At 40.8% G+C, this 27,559-nt stretch overlaps 1 protein-coding gene across 2 annotated transcripts in view; it reads left to right on the top strand.

The window, feature by feature from the left end:
* LOC121872310 overlaps positions 1-27,559 on the top strand; it is a 42,166-nt gene that overhangs the window by 11,709 nt on the left and 2,898 nt on the right. For both annotated transcript variants that reach the window (XM_042375012.1, XM_042375013.1), the window contains exons 2-5: positions 1,227-1,341; positions 4,781-5,476; positions 6,480-6,626; positions 19,120-19,299. In XM_042375012.1, coding sequence (XP_042230946.1) covers positions 1,339-1,341; positions 4,781-5,476; positions 6,480-6,626; positions 19,120-19,299 — 1,026 coding nt within the window. In that variant the 5' untranslated portion in view covers positions 1,227-1,338. The remainder of the gene's footprint in view (positions 1-1,226; positions 1,342-4,780; positions 5,477-6,479; positions 6,627-19,119; positions 19,300-27,559) is intronic.

Genomic DNA, 27,559 nt, shown 5'->3' with positions numbered 1-27,559 from the left:
CCAAGGATTTTGGATAAGGGATTGTCAACCTTTAGCACCTTCATGGCTGTAAGGTATGATATGCTGATATCTCTGATTACAAGTCTAAAGAAAAGATTTATTGACATGCCGAGTACAATTCTGCAAAATTCCTGGATTCTGGATTTCAAGCTGCGGCCTGCGGAATACACGGAATGAAGGCTTCGGAGACACCGCTGTGTCTAAGGGAGGTAGAAGTGGATCCAACCAAGCTGGAGGATGAATGGGCTGTACTCAAATGCTATCTCTACAAAATGAGTAAGATATCACCTGTTTCAAAACTGTCCTGGCAGCAAATAAATGCCTATTAGAGAGAAAAGTGTGGCTCCTTTCTCCATTTAGTTGACCTTCTGCTGTCCATTCTAACCAGTTCTGCTGATGGTGAACGTGACTTCAGTAAGATCAAGCTCATCAAGACAGACTGGTGCAGTCGTCTCACCGATGACCACTTGACAGATCTACTCTCCCAGTTGCAGTCACAATGTGTTAGCAACTTCAATCCAGACCAAGCCAGCAACAGAATTTTAACAGCTGGGGCCTGCTGTGTTGATGGGTCTAACCACACAGATGGCTGCAGCAGAGAGGAAGTGCTGGACAATATCGAAGAATTGGTCAAGGAACATATACAGAAACTTATTGGTCAAATCCAGTGAAGAAGAAAGCCCTTAGTTACCTACAGTTACATATGCATACACTACACTAGTTTTTTAAGAGGATCTAAATTTTTTATAAATTTCATCTAATGCTATAAAGTAAACAAGGAAACATATTATCCATATTATAATATGTTGTGCATGCCAGTGTTTTCAATTTTAATATAATTTACCTTTTGCTATTAAGTTTTAAATAAAGTGTCAAAGTAAACAACGTTCTATATAGGGCTACCCAGTATATGTCAACTATTGAAATTTTAATGTTTTATATGTCTCATAAAATTTTGGAAGGGGTAATTTACTTTGGTTCTATTAGCCTGGTTAGCTACCTGAAAAAAGGGCAAATTTCTACCCCTGGTATATGAAACACATATACCAGTACTACTACAGTACTGTATATACCGTACCGGTATTATGTGTAAGTCTATGATGTTGAAACTTTCCGGGTGAGAACCTAATTGTATTGCAAAAAAATAAAGATTAGTGAGAGGTAAAGTACCTGTTGCTTTCTATCGCTACTAAACACCTTGTGTGATCCGTGTATCATTCTTGCAGGCCCTGATAACAGTCACACTCACAACTGGTTACTTCACACCCACTGACAGTCTCGCCACATTCACAGGCCATCGACTAGTCTTCAGCTTCAATTTCCACCAACTCACAAAAAATGGTAAGATGAGCCTTTTTTTTAATAATTTCCGATTCACTTTTATGAAGAACATTTTACATATCCTTGAATTATACTTCCCAAAGATATTTGCAAAACAGACAGAGCTGTGTTGACAGTATTCAAGTGTAAAATGAGTATTGGTGTGAATTAATGAAATCAATAAGCAAGTTAATACAGTACTGTACCCTTTGCTAATATAATAGTCAACAGTGTTATGTATGTTTCAAGAGCGAGATGGTGATTCAGATATAGATGAATAGCATGTAAAAATATTTATGGGACAAGAGGTTCCACCCAGTCGATTCCACTGGCAGCTTATGTGCACCCAGTAACTTTTGGTGTTAGAATTAATTATTTAAATTCCTGTATTAAAATAAAACAAAACAGGAATGTTGCTTTTTGTTTCCCAAGTGATGGGGAAGTGTATGAGAAGAACACCAATTGTTGTATTTTTGGTTTATCAATACTGGAAGAAAATTCGTTAGTCAAAATTTGCACTGTATTGAGGAAATCTGATTGAGGTGTACAAGCAACTCAGAGGGCACTACTCAGTTGAGTGTCCTTACCTGGAGCTGGCGGACGCTCGCACCACAAGGCGACACAGCTCAAGGTTAAAGAAGCCGCAAGGCGGGATAACTGTGAGGGGTAACTTTTTCAGAGTAAGTGTTGTGAACTCTTGGAACAATCTGCCAGAGTGTGGTGATGGCACGGAGTGTGAGCTCTTTCAAGACCAGACCTGACCAACACTGGAGCAGGTTGAGATACTTTCAGGAGCCAATGCATGCCCAGTACTTGCCAACAGTGTGTAACAGACGTAACCAATCGCCCGAGCGGCTAACGAGCCGATCAGTGGTGAAGAGAGAAAAGTAAAAGATGGAAAAAGTAGCAACAGGAAGTATCCTATTTGCGATAAGGTTTCATCACTGAAATTCTTTCTTAAATTGGACCACATTTTCCCATAGAACCCTATTATAAAAGTTGAGATAATATGTAAATAGAATTTTTTTCTCCAAAACATCTTAAAATGCCATGTGCTGATAACCACATAGGAAACAAGAAAACATGAAGTTCCCAAGTGCATTCATGTAATTGACATCTTCAGGGGTGAGTACAGACTAAGGAGTGATTATTGACAAGGCTAACATAAAGGCAACTCACATTTTACACGCAATTGATTAAAGTGTTTTTGGAATAATGCGATTGTTCAATTACTACTGAAAGCTAATTTATGCGCACCTACTCTTGAAATAACGCGTTCAAGACAGTTTAAATTTGCCACGTGTATTAGCCTGGCAGTGGCGTCAAGTGTGATGCCTGGTGAGGTGCTTGTAAGTTATTACTATAAAGTTGCAGTCATATCATACTCAACTATTTTAATACTGTATTATTAATAAAAATAATTATGATAATAATGTAATATAATAAAGATTATTACAACTAATGATGATGATTAATGAAGTATTCTGTACAACAACTGTGACGACGTCCAGCAAGTTTCCCGCGCATCACTTTCTCAGTTCACACCAGCACTACTTTTTCTCTGTGCTCTCATTTGCATTGTGTGTTTATCATGTACCTTTTTAGTGTTAAACGCTGTTTTCCCCATTGAGCATGTCTGGAAATTGTCCATCTGCCTCCTCTGGGGCGCCTAAAGCTAAAAAGGCACGAAAAACATTCGCAATGGACGTGAAATTAAATGTGATCACCCGCCTTCAGAAAGGAGACCGTGTGTCGGAGGTTGGCCGCGTACTTGGTTTAAGTGAGAGCACTGTTCGTACTCTGTGCGGTATATGATGGTTCCCCTAACCTGTACCATTTATATGTATTCTTATGGGAGAATTATGTTTAATTTACGCCTTATTTAATTAAGCCGTGGTTTTCAAGAACGTAACTCCCGTGTAAAATGAGAGGTGGGTGTACAGTAAAGGAGAGAGAGGTCATATCCCTAGGGATATCAAGTGTACGTCATATTCAGGTCATAAGGTGACCCAACCCTTTCACCTTGTTACAAATCTTGTTAATCACAAAATTGTCCAATTTGTACATGCCATTACTTAGATTCATGTTGACAGATTCGGTATGTTTAATGAGACTAGATTCTATAAAGTTCCGACTGATAATTGAATTACAAGGTAATATTGAGGAGGCATTATCCCAGTCCATGCAATGCTTATTATCTCTCATATGAGTGAACAGAGCATTGGACTCCTGGCCTGTCCTAACACAATATTTATGCTATATCAACTTTGTTGTCATGGGTTGCGTTAGGTTTTACCCACGCAACCAACTCCAAAGTTTGTTTTACTAGAGATAAAGCACCCGGCGAGCCATAACTATGACATATTTTTACCATTGGTGGTATGTTAGCCAGTCTATAGGGGGAGGCCATTGAGACAGTATTGTACTGTACATCGCCTCACGCCCCAAAACCACATTTTGAGTAGTATCCCCTAGGCCATGGGTTAGTTAAGACATCATCCCCACCCTCTCCCTCCTGAAGGGAACGGGACACCACACTCAGTTCTCCACCGCCACCCCGTCCAGTGGACCATCAGTGACACGAGACTAAGTGTGCTAACCTAGGTGGTTATCCCTGTGGAAAAAATCACCTGTGGATGCCTGGTTGCGACAAGAGCAATCCAGGCTGACCTATCAAACCTACAGTAAATGGTTAATCAAGTCACGCTTACAGAGTTCTCCTACGCAACACCCGTCTACAGTGACCGTGATCGACACGAGATTAAGTGTGTTAACCTAAGTTTGTATTCTCCGTGGAAAAATCTTGTGCAGAAGCCTGGTTGCAACAAGAGTAATCCAGACTGGCAGTAAATGTATCACTTGAAGAATTAAGGCACTGCTAAGTCATACCCATAGTAGAGTAATCACATGTATCCCCAAGTTGAAAATTCCCTCTTTGGAAGATTAATTTTATTACAGCGTGAATGTGAGAGACTCATATATCCATGCAAAATGTAAGTGCAATTATCTGCCCGTATCTGTGATCCTATCTTATTGTTACTAAAAGTAATGACTGACTGTTTGGTAGTGTCAAACTGGATAACACCCTTCTCATTTGTGTCTGGGCCAAGACTCGAACCCTTGATATATTGGTGAGTTATGTGCGTTACTGCTTTATCACCAACACCCCGTCATCCCTAATTATATTTCCAAAGTATCTAATTTTTCTTTTTCTGTACATTTCAAGTAATGCTTTGTTTATAATATATTTTCAAGATTTTTTATTTTAATTTTTTTTTGAGATTGGAATGCAAGTGATTATATGAATACTGTAGATTAACATATTCTTAAGTTAAGTTGGTCATAATTTGGTCAGTTATTGAAAATGTCTGGAGTGTAGTGGTGGGTGTTTGTCATATCATTGGTTTCTTATTTCTGATGGGCTAGTGATGGTAACTTACACATGGTAACTCTCACTCAGGAAATTGGCACCAAAACCCCCTGGGAATGTCAACTCTGCTTTGAGAGTTATGATGAGACGGACAGACGGCCACGCGCTCTACCCTGTGGTCATCCATTCTGTTCACCCTGCATCACCAACATGATCAAGAATGATCAGCTCACATGTCCCTATTGTCGTGCCACGCACAGAGCTACCAGCTATACTGATTTTCCCATCAGCTATGGCATGGAGGAATTTATTAGATCATTAAAGTCACCATCAATAGCAACAAAACCTGTCCAAGACCCATCAGGAGTCATCGGCAAGAACCTACAAGCTTTGATGCTGGAACAGGAAAATTACATGAAGAAGAGTCGTGAACTCATCTGCCAAAATTTATTGAAACAGATGGATTTGTATGATGCTGAGCTGGTAAACTCCCAAAAAGATCATGAACAACTTGTTACAAGATTGAATAGTTTAGTAGAACAGAACAAGTTTGCAACACAACTCCTGCAGAGACAGAGGAACATTATACAAATTAAAAAGACAGCTTTTGAAAACCTGAAGAAGAAACAAAGCACTATACAGACATGTATGAGCTCAGCCAGTACTACTCAGGAAGCTCTCAGTGCTGTTGAGGATCAACTCGGCTGCTCAACAGAGATGAAAAACTGGATTCGGAACTGCCAAGAGGATTTTCCTGATGTTGAAGCTATTCACATTTCAATGAAGGTAAGAACTGCAATTTCCTTTATTTTAAACCTCTGACCGATCAAAGACTATCATGTAGATAATTGCTTCATATATAACCTAAACTAACCTAACCTTACCTATGTTGTTCACAACTTTTTAGGAATGAATCTCTACTGGAGATGACCAATACACCTAACAGCCCCTCTCCCCCAGGATGTGACCGTATCCTGGGGTAACACTGCTTAAATTTTAAGAAGCCATAAGTACAGAAAATTGACATAGCTAACTTTGGAGAAAGAGTTTTGAGCTCTTGGAATAACCTGCCAGAGAATGTTGTGACAGCTTCCAGTGGGAGCACATTTAAGACCAGAATTGACCAACAATGGCATATGTTCTAGTAAAGTTAACTCCCTATGAATGTGCCACAGCCTGGGAGTGCGTGAGGTGGTTGGTACGAGGTGTGCCAATCCAGTGCCATATCAAGGCTGGATGAATGGGCATGAAACAGTGAAATTACCCAGTTTCATCAACATCTGCAAAAAAGTATAAACAAAAATGGAAGCAAACAGATAAACAAACCCTGTAATACTTGTTATGCAGCATTGTTGTGTAGCCACAACCAAGTGACTAGGACTGAACTACGGGGAACCAATAAATAGGGATATCCACGGTTTCACGCCCATGACCACAGCATTGCGATGCCATATCTCGTTCCTGTGCCCTCTTACAGTTCCAGACTGTGTTATGTTCATGTGGAGAAAATTGTACTTCCAAAAGCCTTTATGTGCCCAGTACTGGTCAACAATCCATAACAGAAATGACTCACTGCCCAACCCTGTAGAAAACCAATTAGTGGTGGAGATGATAAAGTAAAGTTATTTTCTATGAGAGTCAGTCTACTGTAGAACTATGTTTATTTTGTATGGTGATTATTTCTTATTAATTTCTTACGCATTCATAGAGAGCAAGAAAACTCAAGATACCGTAGTATAAAACATTAATTATCAATATAAAGCTTAAATGATTGTATTTGTTCTCACAGGTACGAGAGGTCACCAGGATGACTCTTGACAATGTGATCATTAAGGACAACAGTATGGTGGCCATCCCCACCCATCTGATAACTCTCATCCGTACACAAGAAAAGTCATCTACCATCATGGACAGAGTCAAGCTGATTACATTTTCTGTAAGTGTTGTAAATGTTGTGGGAGTATAATACAGTGCATCAATTTAATCTTTTTGGCTCAATAAGCTATACATCAAACTTACAGATGACAGTGTTGGAACATTTTCAGTGTTGGGCCAAGAAGAGAAAAATCCCCATAATGTCAACATGAATATATGAAACTTTTAAGGAGTGGCAACAGACAGATAAAGAATATTGATACATATTGCATATACAGTAAAACCTTGCTAATGCGGACCCCTCTTAAGCCGAACAAAATTATTTGTTATAAGATGACATGCTCCCTCACAAATAGGTGCTGAATACAGAATCTCAAACCACTCAGGCTCAGAGCGACTGCAAGTCTGTTGCAGTGAGAGACATGTCCAGTTGTTTCTGCCTTCCGTTTTTGGGGTTAAGTACACTTCTTTGTGTATATAAATTTTTTCAAATTACTAGTTTTGATTAAAAACATGCATTTCATTCACAAAAAATGGATACATTGGTGTAGTATTTGTATTTTGTTTAAAATAATGGCCTTTTTTCATTTAATTTGCTCTAAGATGGACAACCGCTTATCCCAGATACCTCTTCCTCCCCAATTAGTCCACCTTAGCAAGGTTTTATTGTATGTAAGTCCAAAATGTAAGTGAACTGATGATTCATTTTAGTGAGAATGAGATGTGTGAGATTGGTTTTGAATGATCTTAGTTTTGCATCAGATAGCATTACCATTTCAATGAGTCTGGAGTTTTCGATAGAGCTTGCCACCCTCCCTGCTTTAGCTGCACTCTGGGGGAGATGGGTAGGTGCCAGGTGAAAGCACATACCTGTATAATCTTACACCAGCTGTTAATCAGTGGTGTGGATTCCTAGGAAGCAAGGTAAGTATTGCTTACTCAAGAAATATTCTTCCCTTCAAAATTAAAATATTTTTTTGTTTAATCAATTTATGATTTACGTGCTGTAATAGGAGTCCAGACTTTTGAAACTTGCAAGACAGGAGCATTTGCTGCTTGAAAATCTGTCCCTTGAATATGCAACATTGGATTTGCAGAAGTCTCTGCCACCATTTTGCAGGGTAAAATGAAATGCCACTGCCAGATGCTAGATGAAAACTAATAATTTAATTTATATTAAGCCACTTTTTCTTCCCAAATACTGTATGTGTAAATAGGATTTAGATCAATCTAATATACTTTATCTATGTTTGTCTTTGATACCCCCAAAATGTTCTACACTACTGAGGGTATACACAAACACTTGTTATCTTAAAAATAGGTTCTTATTCTCGTACGGGAGATATATACAGATGGACCAAGAAACTCGCTTCCACACCATAAGGACTGGTGGTCTCCACTCTATGTATTACTGCGCGCTGGCCTGTACAGATGCCAGCATTCACAAGCTGAATACATAAAATGTAAATATGATAATTCACATACATAACATGGTGCATAATAAATGGAAATATTACATAGAATTAATACATGTTCTGTAATACTTTACTATACATAATTAATAGAGTAATATAAGAATACACTTTACTGTTAAAAGCACTCTGATGCTGGCATTTCCCCTCAATAATATTTGTTGTCATCACCGAATATAATTCCTTTTGCTAGAGATTCGGGCTACGAAAGCAGTACTACCACCCTCTAAAAGATCACTGCCAGCAGCACCACAGCATCACCAGATCAATCATAAATTCATAACTATAAACTCACAAACAAGATTAAAAACATTTGCTTTGAATAATTTAGATATATCATTTTACCATTGCCATAGTCTGTGCAAGATAATTTACTTTATTTGGAATAAATCTGAAATAAGTTACTGTATAATGTACTGAGGGTTGCTTATTTTGTTCAAAAAAAACCTTACCCAAATGTTTGATTAGTGTCATAAATGGAAGTTAAAGACAAACAAAAATAACTATGTATTAATTATTTAACCTTTTTGTTCTGTTTCACAATTTGGTAGACTACCAGACTTGATGGTAGTTTAATATTACTGCATGTTGGTCTGGCCATTTCTAGCCCCAGAGATAATTATAAACAGGATCTCCAAAATAAGGGTGAGTAGGTCAGAGTGAGTGTCTCAGGATTTCAGAGTAGCTAGCAGGAAGCTCCAGGCATGAGGGGCACTCACGCTCTTAAAGGTTAGCACTGTTGAGAAGTCTGAGGCAATCTTCTCCACAATGGGCTTTAGGGTTAATGGTTTAGTGACTCGTGATAGACAAAGGATATTGTATCTACCATGTTTTATTTTTATTTCACACTCGTATGTTACATTATTGGGAAAGTTCCCATTTTTCAATAAAATCACTTATGCTCTTCAACATACTGTACTTGGTCCACCAGTGCACACAATTTTGTGTACCATCAGATAAAAAAGGTTTTTGGCTGTGCACTGCCTTCTTCACCTCTTCTTCCAAAGGGCCAAACAGGTGATAGTTTGATGGGACAAGGTCGTGACTGTATGGTGGGTGATTGAGAACCTCAAATTTCAATTACTGGATAGCTTTACCCTCAAAGACTTGAAGGTGTTTTGTGACTTGATCAATGGTAACCCTTCTGTCATCCAGTACTATATCATCACATGCATGTTCAACTTTGACATCATTGATGATGTGGACAACCACCCAGTGATCTATATCGGTGATGTGTTATGCTGGTTTTGGTCATTATTATTTGTTAATACACACTCCACGAATGCAAAACATGATCTCCATACTGTGCAGACATTATTACGTAAATTTCAGCCCCTTATATACCCTTCGTTCGCCCAAAAAAATTGAGACACCACACTGTTCTTCTTTAGTGTAAGTCGAAAGTGGGTATAGATCTGATAACAAGCATCTAGAGGGACACGCTTTTACTTTTTTACTTTTATCCTCTTCATCACTGCTCTCATTAGCCACTTGGGCGATCGGTCACATCTCTACTGCTCATGCACACTGGCTCCTGAATGTATCTGAACCTGCTCCAGTGTAGGTCAAGTCTGGTCTCGAAAGAGATCACACTCAGTGCTGTCACAACACACTCTGGCAGATTGTTCCAAGAGTTCACAATTCTCACTCCGAAAAAGTTACTCCTCACAGTTTTCTGGACTTGCGGCTTCATCAACCATGAGCTGTGACCCCTTGTGGGGCGAGCATCCACCAGCTTCAGGTAAAGGCACTCGCCCTTTGAGATGCTTATACATCTCAATTAGGTCCCCCCTTGCCCGTCTGTAGTATAAGCTAGGCAATGTCAGGTGCTCTAATCTCTCAGGGTAGCTGAGGTGCCATAGTGCAGGCCCTCTGGTGGCCCTCCTTTAGACATTTTCAATCAACTGATAGCCCCAAGCATATCTCGGGGACCAGACGGGGTGATAGTACTCCAGACGGGGAAGCATTTCGCTCTTGAAGATCGTTACGAGAGACGGACCGTCTAGATATCTGAACGACCTTATGAGACCTAATAATTTAGTTGCCTGATTTACCTTCGCTTTCCAATATCCCAAGAACTTCAGATCATTGTCAACATACACGCCTAGGTCCTTTTCACATTCAGTCTAACTTATGCAGTTTCCATATGGGAGGAGGTACCGACTGAACCTTCCACCCCCAGCCACCCTCCCCAAGAGAACACTATACATACATGTATAGTACATACATGTATAGTACATACGTGTATACTTCATGAAACACAAGTCAACTTGTGTGTGTCTATACAGTCAACCCTCACTTTACGCCGTTAATTCAACCCACAGGGTACCGCGGAAAGTGAGAAACGCGTAAAGTGAACAACATAACATATGGGATTAATTGAAATAGAGACCAGGCCGACCCCCAAACTCCACTTTTTGACGACACACAACTATGTTGTAGTAAAAATTTTATCTTAACTTTATGATGGCATGCACACACAATTAATATAGAAGAGGTTAGGTTAGGAAAAATAAAGGTTAAGTTAGGAAAAATAAAGGTTAGGTTAGGAAAACTAAAAGTTAGGTTTAACACTTACGTTAGTAGAAGAGATGGGTCGGCATACGGGGATGTAGGCTGGTTCCGAGACAGAGGGCAGGCTACTGGCCCTCAGGTGAGTCACCATCACTGTCATCCACACTTGTCAGGGCCTCCCTGACAAATCCCTCAAAGTCATCTTCACTGTCTCTACCTGTCACTATCACTGGCTTGGGCTGGCTGTGGTGGGTTGCGGGCGAAGAACTCTGTTATGCTTTGCTGACGGCTGGTACTTATGTTGTCGTGATAAACCTTGATGTAGGGCTCCATAGTCTGCAACAGGTGGGTAGTGAAGATTTCATACCTGTTTGCGTCAGGGTCGTCGGAAAGGAGGAGCTTGACTTTCTCGATAAACTCGATGGCGCCCCTAACATTACTATGGGATAAGCGGTGTTCTTCTTGGGATGACGCACCACCTGCCTCTTCACTGACGTCATCATCATCTACCATCTCGTCGGTAGTCGCATCAGGATACCTTATCACCTCCAGGATGTCGTCGTTGGTGGTCTCGGAGAAGCCTGCAGCTGTAACACTCTGCGCAGCTTCTCTGGCAAGGTTCACTGCTACTGCAACAGTCTGAACCTCATCAGTCACAGATTGACTCTGCCTAACGGCCGGAATGCCTTGCAACACATGTCTCCATGCGTGACGAACAGTACAGACAGCTGATCCCATGCCTCCACCTTGAAGTCCACAGCTTTCTTGATGTTGAATATTCTCCAGAATTGTTTTAAAAGTACTTGTTGCTCTGCCAATTGTTGATCCTCGTCGTCTTCGCTCTTGCTATCGGTGGTGGTGTCACTCAGGTTATGCAACTCTTCCCTGGTGTTGGTGTAGGCATTCAGGAGCTTGAATTTTTTAGTAGAGAATGCAGCTTTTGCATTACAGATTAACTCTTGGTCCATGGGCTGTAATATAGACGTAGTGTTGGGAGGAAGGAAGACCACTTTTATGTTGGGGTGACGATCTAACAGTAGGGGCGAGTGTCTTGGTGTGTTGTCCAGCAGCAACAAAATCTTGAATGGCACATTCTGTTGCTCACAGAATTTCTTTACATTGAGAACGAAACAGTCATCAAACCAGGAGAGGGACAGTGTAGAGAACATCCACGCCTTACGTGCGGTCAGCCAGTGGACATTTAGCTTGGTCATGTCCATGCTCTTGTAGGCGTGCAGCTTGCGTGCTGTGTGGATCACCGATAACTTGAGCTTACAGGTACCGGAGGCATTGGTGGTAAACAGGACGGTGATGCGCTCCTTCTGCAACTTCACAAAGAAAGTCTTGGAAGGTAGCTTTTTCCAAAAAAGACCAGATTCGTCCATGTTAAACACCTGGTCGTCGGTGTACTGTCCTTCCTCCATAATCTCACGTAAAAACGGAGGAAATTCCCTTGCCGCAACACGGTCAGCACTAGCTTCTTCACCACCAATGTTGAGATTGGTGATCTTGTTCCTCATCTTAAACCTCTGTAACCACCCAGAGGAAGCATTGAAGGGTTTGGGCTCTGTAATTCCCTTCTTTCGTGACACTGCAGCATACAGTTCACGTGCGTACTCCTTAACAGAGCGCGTGTCCACCGCCATGTTCCGTCACGCCTGACCACCAAGTAGCTCACAAGTAATTTTTCCGTCTTGAGAAGCACCTGGTTGTGGAAATACTTGATCATAGAAGCACCTGTAGACTTTGTGATCTTCATGTGCTCCTTTATCTTGGCTGCATCCTTCTTTATTGTCCGGATCGTAGATTCGTTCACTCCATGCTGGCGCGCCAAATCAACCTATCTTGTTCCTTTCTCCAACTCTTGGATGATCTTGTACTTCACCTCGTAGCTCAAGGAACGTCGTGTCTTCTTTGGCTTAGGGCGGCTGGGTCCAGGTAAGGAAAGGTTTCTCTCTGGGGGCGGTGGTCCGGCGGAAGCCATTTTACAGAACAATGGATGCACGATTACACGGTGTGGCCTGGAGGGATGAAACTGCCGCGGCTAGGTCAAGCGTCGTCTTTCCTCCCTCCCTCCCTCCCCCGGGTGGACACGTCATATTACTTTAAACCAATTACAGCTAGCAGCGGAGGGAGGTAGGGATGCATGGCCAATCACAGTCCGATACGTCATATGATGTCACTGATAACGCAACAGAGACATGCACTGCGCAACCTTACCGCGCGGCTTGCCCAGGCGGAGGCGGGAGCAGGCGGGAGGGCGAATCTAAAAATAGCGTCGAGCCAGACACTCCGCGTATAGGGGTACAGAGGGTACCGTGGAAACGCGGAATGTGGGACAGCATAAAGTGAGGGTTGACTGTGTGTGTATGTATGTATATATATATATATATATATATATATATATATATATATATATATATATATATATATATATATATATATATATATATATATATATATATATATATATATATATATATATATATATATAGGGATACTGATAACCTGAGACGTGAACATTCTGATCTTCAAAAGATAGACCACAAATTACTTATTAGAAAATTGGACTAAGGGAATGTGTAGTGAATCTCTCCTCTAAACAACTAGACAATGATACCTTGTGTGCCCTCGGCTATGGTTTAAGTTTGATGGTTCTAACAAGGGAGTCGACAGTGTTGACATAGCCAGAGCATTTTGCAATTTGGAGAAATTCAGTAATTTGACAAGTGAAGAAGTGAACATGTGTAAAGGTGTTGTGTATGCATCTATGTCTAAGCCTTGTATTCCAAACTGTCCAGAAAGATTCACCAAAGCAATCCAAGCCCTTAAGAAAAATAAGGATCTACATGTCACTAAAGCAGATAAAGCCAACACAGTAGTGATTTTAAACAAAGATGATTATATCTCTAAAATGAATGACCTTTTATGTGATACTACAACATATTCTAAACTCAAATAATCCTCTCAACACTGTCAACACCCAGTTCAACAAAAAACTGAAGTCCCTATTGAGAGGCAAAGCTACTCTCATTAAACATCTTACTTCAACGTCCCCTCCACTGCCTTACATGTACGGTTTAATCAAGACCCACAAGCCCAATAACCCAGCAAGACCCATCATTAGCTCAGTAGGGTCAATCCCTTATAAACTATCTAAATGGTTAGTTTCTTTTCTAAATCCCCTAGTTGGCAACATTTCTAACTCTAATATCAAGAATAATATGGATTTGGTTGATAAACTCAATAACTTACACATTAATTATGATTTTAAACTGGTCAGTTTTGATGTAACATCACTCTTTACAAAGGTCCCAGTTGATGATTTACTAGAGTTCCTCATAGATTCCCTGGATAATATTTCATTGCCCGTCTCGAAAGACGACTTCATCGAACTCATCAAACTATGTATTAAGGATTGTAAATTTGAATTCAATGGAGAATATTATGCTCAAAAATTTGGTATGGCAATGGGTAATCCACTCTCACCTGTATTAAGCAACCTATATATGGAATTCTTTGAAAAGAAACTATTAAGTAATATTTTACCACCTTCAGCAGTCTGGTTTAGATATGTTGATGATGTATTATGTCTCTGGCCATGTAATGAGGACCTAAAAGCTTTCCTGCCACAACTTAACAACTTAGCCCCCTCGATCAAATTCACTGTGGAATTAGAGCAAGACTGTAAATTGCCATTCCTAGACTGTCTGATACACAGAATAGGTAATACTTTTAAGTTCAGTATTTATAGAAAACCAACTAATGTGTGTTCAAACACTCATTATTATTCTGCCCACCATAATAGAGTCAAACAGTCAGTATTTTCAACAATGTTTTTACGTGCTTTGAGAATTTGCAGTCCGGAATTCATTGATGAGGAATATAAATACCGTATATCTATAATATTGGCTCAAACCTTAAATACCCTAGATCTTTCATAGACAAATGCCTAAACATTACTAAGAAAACTTTTTATAGAACTGATCCCAAGCCCACCCATGACCATAAGAATCTCTTAATATTACCATTTCACAAAAATTTCTCACACATTCCTTCACAACTAAAAACCTGGAATGTCAATGTGGCATTTAAAAACTCGTGCGCTGTTAAACAAATGTTAATCAAGAACTCCCCCAAGAACACAATTGGTTGCATTTATAAAGTTCCTTGCAAGGAATGTAATATGTTTTACTTAGGCCAGACAGGTAAAGATCTTGTAACTAGAATTAAACAACAAAAATACAGTGTTAGGACAGGTCAGGAATCCAATGCTCTGTTTGTTCATTTGAGGGATAACAAGCATCGCATTGACTGGGATAATGCCTCCTCAATATTACCTTGTAATTCAATTGATAGTAGGAACATCATAGAATCTAGTCTCATTAAACATACCGAAGCATTCAACATGAATTTGAGTAATGGCATGTACAAACTGGACAATTTTGTAATTAAGAAGATTTGTAACCAGGTGAGAAGGTTGGGTCACCTTACCCTCTGACCTGACTACCGACCGTTGCGGTGCTATTTAAAGATTAGTAGGGTCATTACCTAATACCTGACCATGTGGACCTGGTCTCACCCTCCTCTGTGTATATACACCTTGTTTTGTATTTCTCTTTAGTCTGTACTCACCCCTGAAGATGTGAATTACACGAAAGCACTTGGGAACTTCGTGTTTTCTTCTTTCCTTGTGGTTATCAGTATATACCTAGATCACGCGCACCTACAGTGATTTACTTGCATATATATATATATATATATATATATATATATATATATATATATATATATATATATATATATATATATATATATATATATATATATATATATATATATATATATATATATATGTGTGTGTGTGTGTGTGTTTTGCAAAATATGTGATGTTTATACTCAAATTATTTGCTATTTTACAAGAATTCCAGCAATGCAAATTATATTCTTGTAAGTCAAGTCAATGACATTTTATAAGGTTAATCTCTCATTGTGAACGAGTAAGAGGTTGTAAGATCCATTGGGATGGGGGGTAAGAGTGACGCGCCACCCCCCCACAAGTGTCGTCTCGCTATTTGCCTACTGGGCTGACTCATTCATGATACAAAATTGATTATTTGTTTCTAATTAATTAGTACAGATATGTTACTGTAATAATCTGTGCTAACTAATACCTGTAGTACCCTTCATATACAATACAATATACCTAGTACTACAGGTCCTCCTCGACTTACGACAACCCAGACATACGTATTTTCGAGTCCCGACGTTAGTTTTTGCACTGTGTACTGACAAAATTTTCGTTTGTAATTCCCTTTAAAATGGCTGGCAAGTGTAAAGTGAGAGTTCTCGTGGTGCTGAGAAGAAAAAGAGACACCCATTTTAGAATTTCTATTTATTATTTTTGCCTTTTCGACTTACGACCAATTTGGCTTACAACCTGGTTGTCAGGACGGAACCCCATCGTAAGTCGAGGAGAGACTGTATGTATATACCTCATAGGTACAAAATAATGTCATTCAAGACATTCAGGTCATAAGACCAACTCATTCCCCACCCAACACTGGGTGACCTGACGTTGCATCAGGTCAGGTTAGTAATGTGACCCAATCTCCCACCCAACCTTCATTGCAATTGTTAGACATGATTAGTGAAGTGAAGTGAAGTGTGTAACAGAGATCACCCAGCAACTAACGAGCTGATCAGTGATTAAGAGGATAAAAGTAACAGTTCTACTCTGTATTCATGCCCGTTTCATATAGAGCTTAAGTTTTTTTTTTAAATATATTTATTTAACCAAACTTTTTGACAAAGTATTCAGGATTATTTTGAAATAAAAAAAATGGTGTCTAACGAAATTAGAACTGTTTTTGCTGACTTCGGCATCAAAATTTCTTACGTTTTTTTATAAGAGAATGGAATTCCCATCACTATATCAAATAGAAATATTTCGTTTAAGGATATCTTATTGGAAATGCTTCGTAAAGAAATTATTAAGGATCATTATGGTATCAAATTCATTTCCCCATCATAATTAGCCACACTTGGGTGATGGAGGGGGGAGGGGGAGAACTGACCGCATCCCCCCCCCCCCTCACAAAAAGGTTAACTCGCATCAGCCGCATTACACACCAACATTACACCCACACATCACACACACACTCCAAGAACCACCCACACACTCCAACAACCAGCCACATGCACTCCAACACCACTCACATACCCCTAACAAGGGAATTAAGACAGCAGAGATATGGGCATCAGACTGCATTTTAAAGGAGCCCCTGAATTGTATAAATAGCTGGAGTATACTGCCAGACTGGGGTCACTAATTCTAAGGGGAAGTACTTAACTCTAATCTAAATTTCTAAGGGTCGATGCCACCAGACCCCCTGTGGAAGTATGTAGCTCGTTAGGTAGCGTGCAGAGTGGACTAGGCATTGGGTTAGGTTTTTCATTGACCAGATCGATAAGGGGAAAGAAGGGATAAATTAGTTAAGACTTGTTATAAGTCTTAACTAATTTATTCCTTATAAACTATATGGTAACAAAAAAATACAACTGAGCAGGCCTTCCTCAGAAGAACAATGATGAGTTTGGTTACCCTGCTTACAATATCATTCAACACTTCGGACTGCTCCACCTGTATGGAATATAGCACCTTAGGTCATCATACATAGTAACACCATCTCACCTCCCTGCAAGTATGGGACTCCTTGTAATTTCTAGGTGCACACATCAGGCACCTCGTTCGCACACCGTCCTCGGTGGGTAGAGACGAGGGCTACACCCAGAGACATACCAGTACTGTTTCTGCGCCTGGCATTATAGGTCGCTCCAAGTGACGACCGCGGAGTTTGTCAAGCATTTCCTTATTTATTCCTACGTATTTGGGGTGATCTGCTGGGAATCCACAGGTTCACAGGGGAATCGTATAGCTGGTAGTCACCTCACATGGTGGGACGCTCATAGGGAGAATGGCCGACGCCCAGCAAGGTGCTCCGACCGCGTGTGACCTGAGGTGACGGTAGAATGGCGGATACTGAGAAATATTGCCTGATGGGCGGTTATCACACACCCTAACACATTTCTATTTCACTTATACATCAGGCAAAGCTTTAAACTGTAATAACTGCTATATAAGCTTTTTTTATAGGGCGGGATGTAGCCCGATAGGACACTGACCTGAGGTGACGGTAGAACGGAGGATACTGAGGGCAGTGCCCCCGCCGCTCGTCACAGCATAGGCCTACAGTTTCCAATCTATAATTTTTACTTTTATTCTTACGGTTCTCACATGAACACTTTCCTGTATATTGTAACTCATGCCTTATAAACACATATTTTAATCCAAAATTACACACTAAGGTAAAGTTCTGGTTTGCTAGTTCGTGGGTAAATTCATTGGGTTATAATTTCAATGCGGCACACTCGAGGCGGGTACACAGGACACTCCCTTAAAACAAAAGCTGAATGTTCATGGTGTGGGTATATCCACTTCACTTAAAGCTGTAATTAGGGATCTTCCTCTCACACATTGCACTATTTGAACACAGACATAAGATTCTCTGATCACTATACATGTTGTGGGTATATGTCACGTGAGGATACGAGGTGTATTAAGTTCATACCGATACATACAAGATATTTCCTTTCAAGTATAGTTTCTGGGTCACTTCCAACACCTCACATAGTTCTGATACATTTATCCTTTTTCCAGATCATTGTTCTCGTGTATTTTCATATGATAATCTGTGGAAGTTATGTTCGCTACACGTTCACAGACGTAAATAGTATGACCTTCAAACCACGATCCACACTTAGTCCTACAGTACACTTGTCCGGCTTAACTGGACTTCCCCAATCATCTTATGGATACCTTGAGTTCTCCTTAATGCTAATACATACAATTAATATTATATAACTGCACCTGGGTACAATACAACACATGATTCAGTAACATTGAGTAGGTGAGTTATCCTTTATCAATGTTTCCCGTTCTCTTAGATTCTCAAAGAGCGGTGGATTTGAATGTTACGTAGCGTAATATGAATTAAAGGTTTTTTTTTAGGAATGACAATGATGTGCGCAGTACAGGAGGATGAAGGTACAGTTTGGTATATGCTGTGTGTGTGATCTTTTTGGGAAGGAAACTCCAGACGTGTGTCACACAGATGTCTCTTTAATCTTTCTCACATTCCAAAGGATATAATTAATAACCTGTCATAGGGGTTGCTGGTTCACACCGAGGGAACTTTCAATCCGTTGAATTTTAAATGGAAATCTAGCTATATAATTGGGGAAGTGAAGGCAGATGAGTGCAGTGTCAGTCATACTGCCTTATTTTTTGCCAGAAAGTTAGTCCACACTGTACAGTACAGTACTGTATTCATATTGTCCCTAATGGGCTGTCAGATTGATGGGACCCACTTTTAATATACATGATCCCTAAAGGTTTTGGTGCCCTTCAATAATAATCCAGGCAAGTTTTAGGAAATTAATACAACTATTAAGTTAAAGGGTATGAGGGGTGTTTCTTGTGCTAATATCCTTGATACTGTTTACCAGGTGAACGACTTACAGCAGAAGGGAGAGTTTGTAAAGAGTCTGTTAGAGGCTGGTCGTGTGGTGGCTGTCAAACAAGACAATGGTATCCTTCACTGCTCCAGGATAACACTACGAAGTGAAATGTTACACCTTCACACACTCCTGAAGAAACCCAAGCCAGGCAATGCTTGCACACTGGAGGTGAGTTTGGAGATGAAACCTTGCCTGCCTCTAACTAAAAAAGTGCAGTACTGTAGTTTGTAGAATTAATCCTATTGTAGTGTGTGTATGCCCCTTACTACACAGTAGGAGAGAACCCATAAATGCTGTCCAAATTGTGTATGTAATATCTCAAGAAGAATAAATTGAGCTAGACTCTTGATCTCTAGCACAAGGCTACCTTTCCTGAACTTGTGGCTTCTTTAACCTAAACTGTGACCCCTAGTGGGGCAGGCATCTGCCAGTTCCAGGTATGAAAACTCGACTGAGTAATGCCCCTTGTCTGCCTATAGTATAAGCTAGGTAATTACAGACATTCTAATCTCTCTGGGTACCTGAGATGCCATAGTGCACACATCAGTCTGTTGGTCCTCCTTAGGACATTTTCAATCAACTGACAGTCTCTAGCATATCTCAGGGCCCAAGATATGAGGAAGTATCTCGCTTTTGAAGAGTGCTATGAAGTATCTTAAGTGTGTGAACGCTCGTCTTATAAGACCCACTAGCTTAGTTGCTTGATCCACCTTCTCACAGTGGACTAAGAACTTCACTTCGTTCTCAACATACACAACATACACATTTTTTCAAATTTGGTCTCGGTTAATGCTATTTCTCATCCTATTGGGACATGTGATATCCCTCCATACTCTTGGTATGACCTAGGTGCATCTCTTTTTGCATTTTGTTACAATGAATCTTAACAGCCATTTCTTTGACCACCCCTAAAGCTAACAGAGATCTTTTTGTAGTACTGTACAGTCTATTTGGCTCTTAACACTACTACCTGTAATATTGAAAACAGTGGCCTAAGTTATGAAGCAAATAAAGCTTATTATGGCTGAGAAAATGTAAATTGTGGAAAAGGTTAAACATGTGGTCTCATGAATATCTTTAAAATAGGAAATTGTCTCACCACTTTTGCTTTATGTGATCTCTGCAGTGCGGTGTTGATAAAAATATTGAGGTACACAAGAAACAGTTAGTAGTAAAAATGTACAGTAACTCTTAGCTTAATGTCCTGGTTCTGTTCCTGAAAACCTCTCCATTTCCGTAGCAAGGCTAATGGTCTTACAGTACATTGCTTCTTCACAATTCTAGCATCCATAGCACTTGATGGGCGCTTGGAAGCCATTTCGAATGGTTAGAGTACAGTAGTAAGAGCAAAAACACTTAAAACATGCATGAACGCTATGGTAGACTGACAAAGATTGGTGACGCTGTGACACTCAACGGGTGAGAGCGTAGCACATCAAGATGAGATGCTCCGTACAAAGTAGTCCGTGACGACGTTTTACTGAATCGGAGGGATGCTATCCGAATCATGGGTATCTAAAGAATAGCAACGTTGTAACGAAACAAGGTTATCGGGGGCAACATTAGGAGAGGACTTGCTGTACTGAAAATGTCACTGCTTCACCTGCTACTCAAAAAATGATCCCCATTGGAATGTATTTACTGCTGAACCATCCACGCACTTTATCACTGTCATCTTGGAAGTGTGTGTTTCTGCAGGTCAGGACTACTGTACAGTACTGTATGCATTACTGTACCCTGAATCTCTTGTGTAGATAACTAATCAAGTTCTTTAAGCACTAAAACTAAATATCTGTGGTACTTTTTTATAGTATTTAAGTTAAAACTTACTATATTATCATCAAGGGAAATTGTGGTCATAACTTACACAAATATCATTAGAATAAAATTTGTTTCATTATTTACAATTTTGGCATCTTCATCAGCACAAGGGGATCAGTTATGATTTTTGGATGTAAATGTTGGTGCCAAGGTAAACCTGGTATTGCTGTATAAAGGATGCCAATAAAATTGAGAGGAATATTTATATAGTACAGGTACTTAATTTAATATTATCATCATTATTAAATCTAATTTTTTCATTGAACACTTCCTGTATCCAGAATACTGTACAGTAATAATTAAGTAATGCTTGTGGTCACAATTGCTTGCAGTACTGTCCTGTATGTTATAGTACATACAGTGTGTTATTTGTCACCAAGGATGGACTTATATACTGTATAGTACAGTGCTGTACTTAGATTGACTGAAAATTAGGATTTGATTGCAGTGAAGGATAAGGTTGAAGCTGTGTGACAGGATAAGTTTTGCATTTATGAAGATTGAGCTAAATTTTTATTATGAATTAAACAATACACTACAGTACTTCTATCAGTGATTACAATTACAATGGGATGAGGGAAGAGATGAGGGGTATCAACTGGCCTGACTTATTAAGGTACAAAAACGCAGACACTACGCTGAATATCATAACTAGTAAAATGACCCATTTGACTGATAAATATATACCCAAGACCAAACCCAGTGCTTCTAGGAATACGAGGGGATCCCTACACATGAACCATGCGGCGGTCGACAAAATTAAGAAGAAAACCCAGAAATTCAAGACGTGGGTTGGGTCAAACGATGAGCAAGACAGGAGGATATATGCATTATAGGGTGTGTCATACGGAGGCGAATTTTTTTTTTTTGAGTTTGAAAAATCGGCCCATGGTATTAATGATGTAGTTCTATGTGCAGAATCATGTGATATCTTCAGATTTGAAAAGTTTTCATTTTTTGCTAGGTAAATTTTAACTTGAAATCTTATGAAAATTCAGTATTCCCACCCTTTTACCAACACCACAAAATAGCTTATTTAAAGTAAAGTAAATGTATCAGGTTAATTTATTAGGATGAAAATGATCCAGAATAGTGAAACGAATGATCTTGACACATTTATTAAATTTAATATTCCTTTAGAAAACAAAATCATCAAATACAAAAACCGGTTTTACTACTACGACCCGGTGTTGCTGCACACCATAGAGAACATGTCTTTCTTGCTTCTGTTTCTACTCATCACCTCCCTGCTGACCACCTGAGCTCGGATGTAGCCTTCCCTCCTCTCCTGGCTGTACACGTGACTGCTGGCCTCGCTCACTTGCTGTACACAATGCTCTATACTCTGGGTGTGCGAGGGCCAGGCAGGGACATGCATGGGGTTGTCCAGGAAAGCTCTGACTTGAACATTGGTGAGGCTGCAGGTAAGAGGGGCCTCACTGCCAGCCTGGATGTTATCCAGATCTATGAGATCAGTGAGGGTCTTGGCACCTAGATTGACTTCAGGAGTCTTCCTGACCCTGAAGGAATCGTCACCAACTGATTCGTCATGCCCAGATCCTCTCATAAGTCTCATATCCAAGATCTTTTTGACTGCCACTCTTCTCTCCTCCTCATCCTTACTGCAGAGCATTGTCTGCAGAACTGCCTCGGGATGAGCATACCAGGAAGATCTCCTCACAGTCTGCTCCACAATCTGAATAACCTTCCTTGGCTGACTCCTCAGGAGCTCAAGCTGGAAGAGAACATGCCTCGGACCTTCGGAGAACAATGACTTGACCTTGGTGTTGAACCAATTTGGCAAGTAGACACTCACGATGAATTGGACAATAAGTCTCAGGTTGTGAAGCTGGTTCCCTTTCAGTTTATGATGAGCGACCCAAATTCTGCAGAACCTGAGAGCCGTTGTGAGCCACCTAGAATGTGAGACTGGACCTATCTGTAGGTAAGCAAGTCTATCAGGCATGACCCCAGTTTTGATGGCACTGCAAATCATGTAACCATAGTACTGGTCAGTACTCAGGTCGTCAATGACAGTATGTGCAAGCTCAACGAGTGGAGGGCCAACTGTGATTTTTTCAAAGCTCGGATTTATTTCTAACTCAGTGGCAGAGTCCAGCATCTTGCCAAGAGGACCAGACCATCTGTTGTTTGAAAGAGTCTTGCCATCCAGCTCCTGGATCAGATGTCTGAGTGGCAACTCGTTGGTGTGGAGGTCACAAACAATCCAGACCAGCTTCCTCCCAATCTTCCGCTCTATCCACTGTATGACCCCCCTTGCCACCCTGTGTTCGTGTTGGTGCTGTCCCCTCCAATGGCCTGCAGGGTCTGGTCTACGTTCCTCTGAGCCAGTTCACAATGTTATCTGCCACTATCTCAGCTGGTTTCCTGATGTCATCTTTCTCTGGAGTGAAATGCCACAAATACTTCCCTCCTGGTTCACTGCAGCAGTAGTAGTGTTCCTCCTTCACCATGGCAGGGAACAACTTGTCAGAATCTCCAACTTTCATGAACACTTTAGTGTCATCCCTTCTCCCATCAAAGAACAAACAATTGATTCCATTTTCTCTTATCCCCTTATCAAACTCCTCTTCTAGGTTACTGACAAGTTTCTCCTGAGCTCTCCTTACTTTGTTATGATCTATCACCAGGTGAACATCATCAGGTGTTATCAAACCACCGTCAATCCAGGCAGCTGTTGCTATCTCTGCAGTTTCTCTGAGACCAGTGTGGTGTCGCATGCTGGCCAGAGCTATGCTCGGGATATCTTTCCTATTTCGAATCTTATGCCTGGAAGGTTTGGGATCATTATTTTCTGGGTTAGGGACAAAGTCACCATTCTCCTGGTCAGCACTCGGATCAGCCATGGGGAAGTCATTAAACTCTGAATCAGTTTGACTCCAATCATCGGCCTTTTTTACCTCACCCTGGGCCTTCTCAAGTCTCTTTTCCTCGGCAACTCTTCTCCTCTTCTGTCTCTCTGTGGCAGCCTCCTGTCTCTTGGACTCCGGAATATCTTGGCTAGAAATCATGAGAGCCCCTATACTGCCAGTCTTCTCTCTCTGTGCTTTGACAAATGCCAGTTCGATCACAGGAATCTTCAGTTCACGCTTGCAAATACAGGAGATGTGGGCCTCGGATTTACAGTCACGATCGCATCCAAACTCAGGACAGAGAACAATTGGGCACTTGCAAGTAATTATGTCAAATAACTGGTCCAGTTGCTTGGCAAAGCTGTCCTTAACTGCAAGTTTTCCTCTCCCAAGAGAGATATCTCTTGCCTTTTCCCAACTGGCTAGCAGTCTCTCACTAATCTTCTTCTGACTTGTTATGACTGGAGGCTTGAACTGAGCGTTAGCCAGAGTGTACTGTGCCAAGACAGCTTTGGTCATATCACTGGCAATGTCTTTGTTTGTGTAAGTTCTTTGGTTCTTTTCACTGATTTGCCTGATTAAAACACCGTATCTCAAAGCATCTCTCAATGTAGGCAACTCCGACTTCAGGAGCTCTCTCCCAGACCCAAGATAGTGACTGAGATGGCTGGATTTTTGGTTCCTCGTCCTGACACAAGCAGCCATCGCAAATATTATCAACTTATAAATGCATCAGAATCTGAAACAGAAAAAAATATTGTTAGTTGGGTTGTTAAAGAATGAAGTCAGAAAGCAATGTTCACTATTTAATTGTAATGCACTAATGCAGCTGTACGTTAGATTTTCGATCAATTTCACGCTACAATTTACCTAGCAAAAGGTTGCAAAATATTGAAACTGAAATTATTTTCTGTTTATATACACTAAAATCTACCAAAAAAGTGATGGGCCATTAGTTTTAGCTGATCTTCCCTCCTATGACACACCCTAATATGCAAGAGCCAGAAACCAAGCAAAGATAGAGTGTAGGAGGGCTGAAAAGGAGTTCCAGAGGCTGGTTGCAAGCGAGGCCAAGTCAAACCCAAAGGCGTTTTACCGCTATGCAAAGTCGAAATTGAAAACGCGAGTAGGAGTATCAGACCTGAGGCGTGAAGATGGTAGTTATGCAGATTCTGACCAGGATAAAGCTGAGGCATTGAACAGCTTCTTTTCCTCAGTGTTCACAAGAGAGGATGCAACTAACCTTCCTGCGTTTGAGGACAGACGGTTCGACACAGCACTGACCCACATTGTGTTCACAGAAGAGGGTATTAGAAATAAACTGTCCAGGCTAAAGGTCCGTAAGAGTCCCGGACCTGACATGGTGCATCCTAGAGTGCTAAGAGAGATGTGCAACGAGCTTGCAGAGCCCCTGAAGATCCTGTTTTGTAAATGCCTGGATGAACAAATGGTCCCCAGTGAATGGAAAGTGGCTTATGTGAGTCCTATCTTCAAGAAGGGCGATCGTCACTCCACGAACAACTATAGACCGGTGAGCCTGACCAGCATAATATGTAAAGTACTTGAGAGTATTATCAGAGATGCCGCGATGGAACATCTACTACGAAACAACCTTGTAAAAGATTGCCAACACGGTTTTATGCCGGGGCGCTCTTGCTTAACACAATTGCTCAAGGTATTGGATATTTGGACCCATATTCTGGAATGGGGTGGTAATATCGACAATATTTACCTAGATTTTGCCAAGGCTTTCGACAGTGTACCCCACGAAAGGCTGAAAATCAAACTGGAAGGGTACGGAATTCGGGGAAATGTCCTAGCGTGGATAGAAGACTTTCTACATGACCGCAAGCAGTGTGTGGTGATTAATGGCACGAAATCATCATCTGTACCTGTAACAAGTGGGGTACCACAGGGCAGTGTATTGGGCCCGCTGTTGTTTGTTTGTTTCATAAATGACATGCCTGACGTCGTACACTCCTCCATACAAATGTTTGCCGATGACGCTAAGTTATTTAGGGAAATCAAGAACCAAACGGACTGTGAAGAGCTGCAGAAGGACCTCTGTGGGCTCCAAGAGTGGTCGAAGACATGGCTGCTGAGATTCAATGTCACGAAGTGTAAGAGGATGCACCTGGGGCGTACCAACGGTAAGGAGGCGTATCATATGTCCCAACGGGATGAAGAAACTGCACTATTTGAGACAATGTGAGAAGGACCTAGGTGTGTTCTCGGGCCATTGTGAGAAGAAGGTAAATCAGGCAAATAAATTATTGGGTCTTATAAGAAGGTCGTTCAGATATCTAGACGGTCCGTCCCTCGTAACGATCTTCAGGAGTGAAGTGCTTCCACATCTGGAGTACTGTCACCCCATCTGGTCCCCGAGATATGCTAGGGACTGTCAGTTGGTTGCAAATGTTCAAAGGAGGGCCACCAGACTGGTGCCTGCACTTCGGCACCTCAGCTACCCTGAGAGATTGGAGCGCCTGAACTTGCCTAGCTTATACTACAGACGGGCAAGGGGGGACCTAGTTGAGGTGTATAAGCATCTCGGGAGGCACTACTCAGTTGAGTGTCCTTACTTGGAGCTGGCGGATGCTCGCCCCACAAGGGGTCACAGCTCAAGATTGAAGAAGCCGCAAGTCCAGAAAACCGTGAGGGCAAACTTTTTCGGAGTGAGGGTTGTAAACTCTTGGAACAATCTACCAGAGAGTGTTGTGACGGCACCGAGTGTGAGCTCTTTCAAGACAAGACTTGATCAACACTAGAGCGGGTTCAGGTACATTCAGGAGCCAGTGCATGTCCAGCATTTGCCGACAGAGACGTGACCGATCGCCCGGGCGGCTAGCGAGCCGATCTTTTGGTGAAGAATATAAATGAAAAGAGACGTGACCGATCGCCCAAGCGGCTAACAAGCCGATCAGTGGCGAAGAGGATAAAAGTAAAAGTGATTAGTAAAACTAGCTACCACATAGTTGTCATTGCTGTACTGTATTTGTAGAAAAAAATTATCTTAGACTGAATATTATTACACATGCAAGTAAAATTCCCTTCCTTTTATGATTATTACTTAATACCATTGTGGTCACTCACATTATAATTTTGCTGTTGCAGGTTATTCTTCTCCGATTAATTATTATTATTCTGTGGTCAACATAAAAGAGGCTGCAGGAGTCAGGATTCTTTAGTGGACACAGTAATAAAGATTTATTAGTCATATTCCGTTAGCCAAGATCAATGATTAGTACGTATGTTAATCATCACTGTTATATTGGTATGAGTCAGGGATCAGATCTCAATAATACATTATTATTGACCACCTTCAAGTTATCATCAATATTATCCTCATCAGTTATTGTTTTCAGCTCATACTCTATTACAAGTTGTACCTCTCTAGTCCGGCAACCTCGGGACCTGAGCGGTGCCGGACCATGGAAATTTCCGGACCGTGGAAATTCACCCTTTTCCTCGATAGATAGTGACTTGTGCATACACTTGGAAGCACTAGCACCACTTTCACTGCTTCGTGGTCTCTTTGAAGACATATTGAAGGGTTAAATGTTGTACAGTAGGTTCTCAAATTTTGCGAGTTTTTAATTCAACGTTTTTTATTTGGACAAAAAAACAAAAAACTGCACAATTTAAAATTTCGACGGGTTTGAGCTGCCCGCCAGTGTTCAGACGTGCACAATTGTGTAAAAAGCGTCATTTCTCTATGTACAAAAGATTCATTA

Source organism: Homarus americanus, unplaced genomic scaffold (genome assembly GCF_018991925.1).
Source record: "Homarus americanus isolate GMGI-L3 unplaced genomic scaffold, GMGI_Hamer_2.0 scaffold5589, whole genome shotgun sequence".
In the NCBI taxonomy this organism is placed as follows: domain Eukaryota; kingdom Metazoa; phylum Arthropoda; class Malacostraca; order Decapoda; family Nephropidae; genus Homarus; species Homarus americanus.
This window is presented reverse-complemented; position numbering and strand designations above follow the sequence as displayed.